This window comes from Danaus plexippus, chromosome 10 (assembly GCF_018135715.1).
Source record: "Danaus plexippus chromosome 10, MEX_DaPlex, whole genome shotgun sequence".
Taxonomy (NCBI): domain Eukaryota; kingdom Metazoa; phylum Arthropoda; class Insecta; order Lepidoptera; family Nymphalidae; genus Danaus; species Danaus plexippus.
In genome coordinates, this window is record NC_083543.1 from 1,430,739 (window position 1) to 1,437,661 (window position 6,923).

Genomic DNA, 6,923 nt, shown 5'->3' on the forward strand with positions numbered 1-6,923 from the left:
TAAATTAATCTCATTTGTATTTTTGTTTACAGATACACACTCATTCTTGAAGAAAATATATAATCTCTACAAAGAAAAAGGCGTCGCTAAACTGTATTATACTCGAGATAAAGCTGTCTAAGCTTCGAGGTTCCAAAACAATAAAATATCGCACATGCACCTTTAACTAATAATAAAGCGAAGCGGTTAATCTTGCTTCGACTGTGACCGCTTTATTAGACACCGGGACGCCTCTGTATAGAGAAATATACGCCTTTGGGGAAAAGTTAGCAGCACTTGACTTTACTGGAAGTGACTATTGGTATGAAAAAAATATATATTTTCTGTAACTCATTTGATAAATTAATGAAAGTTTAAATATCCTTCAGTCTTATTTTAAATTTTATTATTTGTTATAATATGATTTAAATGGATTTTCAACAATTTAATAAATTAAATTAATGTAAAAAAATATGTAATTAATGAAAAAAAAAATTACATATATCAGTCTTCTTGTTTTATTGAAAACATTTCACTCAGAACTATAAAAAATTGAGTAGAATATTGAATTTCTCTTGCCGTGCTGTAATGCATTAACAAGTTAAGTACTTCCCTGTAATTTATCGCTTATTCCAGAACCGTGAAGTCTGTGTGACCGCTTAAACTTACAACAGCTGAATTTATGGAGGCCACTTAAGGTCCCTCCACACGTGGGCGATGCTATGTTCCAAACTTATCTGTTTGCATAGTCGAATATTCAATATTCAGTCTGCATTTACATTTACCTAGATACCATTCGTATAAAATAACACCTTTAATATTATATAACCACAATATTAAAGGAAATTCTTCAACAATAGATCTCATTATAGTTGTTATATTTTAAGAGACAATGAAACAGTCATAAATCACTCTACAGCAATGGATTTCTGAGTTTCTCATACTGATTTGTGAATTTACTAAGAAGACGCAATTGATATTTCACTTAAAATGTTTTTAATCTACATAATTCACAGTTACGTTTTTACTTATTATACAATTAAGGTAACATTAACAGGATTATTTCATTTTAATATTGTTTATATTTGATTTTGAAGCTAAAAATTGTGCTGAAGTTACAAATGATAAAAATTTATTTACAGTTAAAAATTTGTGACAGTTAAAAATTTGCTACAGTTTTGTCCTTAACAATACCACTACTACTACTAACACAACTACCACTGTAAATGCTGTTTTAATTTTTATATATTTTCTTAATAATCGCTTACAACTACTTCTAGCTAACAAAGCACTGTATACAATATACATATATCTCATTGGAACTTGTTTTCGGGTCAAACTCTTATGCAGATGAAGTTTGGGACTGTGATGTGTATTTTGTGGTATACCTCATCTGAGGCTTATTCCAAGGAACAAGCTCAAGGTTAAAATTTAAAATTTATAATGTTTAAAACAAAATTTTTGATACTCAATTTAAGTGCGATCTAAGACTTTGCGTGTATTTATTTAACCCTTAACTTGGTAAGGTACATTAGACTGTACATACATTTCAAAAAAAATTTACTGGTTAAATAATAATACTTTTTTGTTTTGTTTTTATTAAAAATATTACTAAATAATTTAGAATTAGTAGAAAAATATTTTCGTTGTTGCAACACTGAACAACACATGTCAAATTCAAAATGGCTTCGAAACAACAAAGTGTTGGCGGGACCCGGGTAAGTTTTTGCGTTATAAATTACTTTTTAGCTCAAAAACTAATAAAAAATGGTGTGTTATTTGATCTAAAAACTATGTATTACTCAAAAAGTGGTTTTATGCGTTACTGTGTCAATTTTTATGGCCGATTTTGGTTGAAACAAATGTATGTACACTGCACTGCACGTTGCCAATAACGCACTAAAATACTAAAAATGAACTATGGTAACCACGCTGTACATTGCTAAGTTTACACAGTTTTTGTTTTTCAACGAATCGGCAGTTTTTGTTTATTTATTTTTTTACCTTCTCATAAAAACTGTCTGCTTTGAACTTTTTTTTTTCTTTTTCCGCCTGCAGAACTTACAACTAACTCGCGCCCATAAGATCTTGGCTTTGGTACCCGCTCAAAACGCATGCTCTGACGATAGTTCCACATCTGATGAGGAAGCAAATGCTTATATACCGCCTTCACCAGATACCTCTGATCCACCTTCAATAGCATCATCACTAGAAGCCCTTTCACCACTAGAAGTATTTCGTCACAATGTATCTCTTGAAGAAAACTTATACAATCTCCATCAAACACAAATAGAGACAGTACTGGATTATTTTTATTTCTTTTTTTCTCCTGACTTAATTACTGACATTGTTTATAATACAAATTTATATGCAGTTGAACAACTAGGTCGATCTATTCAGCTGACAGAAGATGAGATTAAAAGCTTCCTGGCCATTCAAATCATGATGGGTATAGTACAGATGCCAGCTTATACTGACTATTGGGCAAGAAAAACAAGATACCCTCTCATTGCTGATCTTATGCCTCTCAAAAAGTATCAACAAATACGTCGATATATTCATTTTGTTGATAATACTTTGCAAGATTCAGACCGTTATTTCAAGATTCGCCCCCTAATGGAGAAAATACGCAAAAATTTTCTGAAAATTGAAGAAGAAGGAAAATATTCCATTGACGAGATGATGATACCTTATAAAGGTCGTAAAGCAGGTAAACGAAAGCAGTACATAAAAATGAAACCTAAGAAATGGGGGTTTAAGAATTTTGTCCGTGCGGGTGTTTCGGGTATCATCTACGATTTTATTCTGTATGGTGGCGACGATACCTTTCGTGGACTGACTTTTTCAGAGAAAGAAGCTACAATTGGTTTAGGAGGTATGGTAGTGCTTGCATTGTGTCAAACTATAAAGAAAAAGCCGGCCATTGTGTATGCTGATAACTTTTTTATGTCGCCTGAACTAACATATATTCTGCGGGAAGAATACGGGATCCTTAGTCTAGGAACAATAAGGACTAATCGTCTCAGAGGCTGTCAAGAGTTATTGCCAACTGACAAACAATTAAAAAAGAAGAAACGCGGTTCTAGCGCCCAGGTGGTTTGCAATAAGAATAAGTTGGCAGTCGTAAAGTGGAACGACAATAAAGTGGTTACACTTATTAGCACCTACATAGACTCGTACCCCTTAGAAACAATCAAACGATACGATAAGGATGAGAAAAAGAAAGTAGATGTAGAATGTCCTCAAGTGGTCAAACATTACAACAAACATATGGGAGGGGTCGATTTAGCAGATATGTTGATATCGTTATATAGAACTCCCTTCAAAAGTCACCGTTGGTACTTGGGAATATTTTCACAACTTGTTGATATGTGTATAAATAACGCTTGGCTCCTACATAGAAGAGATGGGAAGAAGACTTCATTGAAAGATTTCAGATTTGAATTGTTTGATGGGTTGTCTAAGTCTAATAGAATAGGAACAAACCAAAACGTTACAGACGATATAGGCGAGAATCTGAAAATCCATAAACCAGTCTCAGTCCGACCAACTGATAGCGTCAGATTTGATAACACAGGTCATCTTCCAGAAGCAGGTAATGAAACAATGCGTTGCAAATATTGTAAGAGTGGAAGAACATCTGTCTACTGTATAAAATGTAACGTACATTTGTGTTTTGTTGTGGGAAAAATAAAACGTAATTGCTTTCGTAATTTTCACCTAAAATAATAAAGAATAATTTAAATATTTCCTCCTTTTTTTGAAATAAATTTATAATAACCTGAATAATGTAATTCATTATGTCCTTGGTAGTGTACACCAAAATGTACAAACAATTTATTTATAATATTTCTGTAAAATTGGCAGTGTACATTGTGATGTACTTAAGTTTTCTCGAAACCTAGGATACCTAGATTTTTATTTTTATTTTTCTCAAGTTGTCCATTCATAAATTAAACAAAATTTATCAATAATTTCCTTTTTTTTCATATTTTTAGTTCTTGCCAAGTAAAGGGTTAAATGAAATAAACATATTTTGCGTATCATCGTAAAATCGTAAAATTGTGAAGCCTTCTACATTTTGTAAATCCAAAAACATTAGTTTTATTTAACTCAATTTTAGATTAAATTTATAAAATTGTATGTGACATATAAGAGTTTTAAAATACCCGTCTGAACACTAAAATCTAATCGTAATTTTATGAGATCACTGGTTGGCCGCGATATGAGCTAAGCATTCTAGAAATCTCTGAATATAAAATCGAAGAAATTTCGGAATATTTGTTTATTGCATTTGGAATTCTAGGTTATTGTCTGTTTATTATTTATTTTCTTCCGCACATTGGTTATACTAAAACGTTAACAGACAGATTTTTTTGTTTATTGTTTGTGCGGGTTTAGCTTTTTAGAAATATATTCAATTATACTTTATTTCATTACAATTATTAAATAACATAGATCAAAGTGGTTATCGAATGATATAAGTGGTCGAATTAATGTCAAATTATATGTGTGAGTCAGTTTTTTTTCCCTTTCCGAAGATTATGTTAAAAATAAGACGTTTTGAAAACGTTGCAAATGATCCCTAAAGTAATGTATATATTAAGTTTAATTCATATATAAACATAAACGGAACCTTAGTCATTTTAGATTCCCCATGAAAACCACTCCTAAATATCGTCTTCGCCTTCCATTAAGCATGTAAAGCGATAGTGCTATCTTCAGTGTGCCGGGGGCAAATTAAATTACAAGCATAGGCCCAACATTGACAAAGCACTTAAAATTTCTACCGCCAAGAAGGCATATTCGAAACTATTATGTATGAAAGTCGTAAAGCCCTTAGGCTTGGGGTTGCTAACAGAGTTATTGTATATTTAGTGCCGCCTGTTATGGCCAAAGTGTGCCAAATTTTGGACATACTTAATCTTCCAAATATGATACTTAATAAGCTGGAATAGTATGGGTTATTTATATGCTAAATATTATATATTTTTTCGATATTATGTCGATTATATATTATCTGTGCAGTACAATGTTTGGGGTTCATGAAAAACAACACCATTAAGGCATAATATAAACAATATTGTATTTTTTATTTATATTTCTTCTATTTTCTGACTTCACGTTCTCTTTCAGACAAATACAATTAACGCTACATGAAATTTTATGTCTCAGATTGAAATAAACGGTCTATTTACTCGTAAATAATATCAACCCGGCGATATATCCAGACTTAGGTTTGGGGTTTTCAAAAATTCTTCTTGATATCAAGATACTTCTTTAAGACTGTCCTAATTGACACAACATTAGTATATGTTACGATTATATTCCACAACAAATTATTTCATAACTATTATTCGATGTTAGTACTAAACTAAACATTCTTAATTTCTTCCTAAATTATGATTTTTAATGGATTTTGGATGAAATACAATATAATAATTTGATACAAATTTGGTTTGTAAATTAAATATTGGCTCATAAAGTACTCGACAAACATTACAAAACTTTTGATATGAACTCGAATTACCATAATCATTTTATTCATACAATATTTTTCGTAATATCTAATCGAGTTTGTTCCGGAACTCAGAAGATTTCTTGATTATTCAATTTGTTGTTACGTTACAGAAACATTGACATTCAAAATAGGGACCGAACTTCTTAATAAGTTAAAGCTAAGTATTTATAGGTCTCGCCTCTGCGTGAATCTTCGAGTAAAAGTTTTTGTTTATTAATCGACTTACAAAATTTATATGAAATTAGGCCAATTAGGGTTTCTCAATAATTTTATAAACAAAACGAATGACAGCTTGTTTAATAGCATGTGAAAATTAAAATAATAATAATGATGTACATATTAAAATGATAATGCAATTTTAATTATCTATAAAACAAACCAAGCCATCAAGATTGTGTAGGGTAGTCCGTTAAAAATTTTAATTTCATCCGTTTAACAACTTTTTCTTCATCCTCTCGAATGCCGTCAGTTTTCATAAAATAAAACTCAATTAAATTTTATGACATAAAAAGGAGTTAATTAAATTTACTTTTTACTTTCGGTCTTATTTAAGAAAATCATTACCATAAAGCATAAAGTTCTACAGTGAATTAAAAGTTTCCTTTTTCTTATTAGAAAATTTATTCTTTCGCTCGTAGAAAAAAAGTAATAACCTTATATAGTTTAATCTTAATATTTTAGCTGCAAATTTCTTTCCATCTGTGACCTCTGTGAACTTTGCTTCATTCTTAGTTTTTTTTAATAAAGAAGAACAGTACGTGTATTTTGTCTATTATACTCATTACATTAATATCAATGGTTAATAAAATGTGTAGCTGAATGTGGAATAGACGACGATGCTAGGTTATTCCATTTATTTGGGGATCGGATAATTAGGATAGTCAAAGTATCGCTCCAGCTCATCAATAGAACTTACTGGTGATAATTGACTACTTAATTGATTTGGAATCTGAAGTAAATCTATCTCCATTTATACTTGTATCCATTTATACGGGTATGTCCATGATAAAATGAGACCTAAATATTTCATACAAAATTTTTAAAACGCTGTTTTTTTGCGGAATGCTGAATTTTCCAATTCACATAAAAAGATTAGCTATTCATACATACATGATGATTGTATAGCCACCATGAACAAGAAATTACCTAAATGTATATTCCCCTTAAGGTTTAGGGTTTGTGAGATATGAATCATATAAAAATAATATTTGATACTAATATAAAAAAAAATTAATTAAGGAAAACGTAATATCACCTTTTCTCATTATTTAAATGGTTTTAGTGAAAAATAGATATAAAAAAATAGAAATATAGTATTTTAATTAAAAAATAGCTACTGCATCAGCTAGATATCAGAAGTAATTTAAATTTATTATTTATAGAAGAGGTCTGGTATAAAACAATTAATTATAGTAATAAGAAA

At 30.3% G+C, this 6,923-nt stretch overlaps 1 protein-coding gene across 1 annotated transcript; it reads left to right on the forward strand.

Annotated features, from left to right (window-relative positions):
- Window positions 1-1,520: 1,520 nt before the first annotated feature.
- LOC133318979 (piggyBac transposable element-derived protein 2-like) lies at window positions 1,521-3,726 on the forward strand. The gene is made up of 2 exons (XM_061521669.1): window positions 1,521-1,697; window positions 2,038-3,726. The coding sequence occupies exons 1-2, from the start codon at window positions 1,662-1,664 to the stop codon at window positions 3,706-3,708; spliced, it is 1,707 nt and encodes a 568-aa protein (XP_061377653.1). The 5' UTR covers window positions 1,521-1,661; the 3' UTR covers window positions 3,709-3,726.
- The last annotated feature ends 3,197 nt before the right edge of the window (window positions 3,727-6,923 follow it).

What these genes read in the sequence shown, in the direction of transcription:
- LOC133318979 (XM_061521669.1), top strand. Translation starts at nt 1,662, where the DNA reads ATGGCTTCGAAACAACAAAGTGTTGGCGGGACCCGG. An exon ending in AAAGTGTTGGCGGGACCCGG is followed by an intron (nt 1,698 to 2,037) that starts GTAAGTTTTTGC and finishes TTCCGCCTGCAG; the next exon opens with AACTTACAACTAACTCGCGC.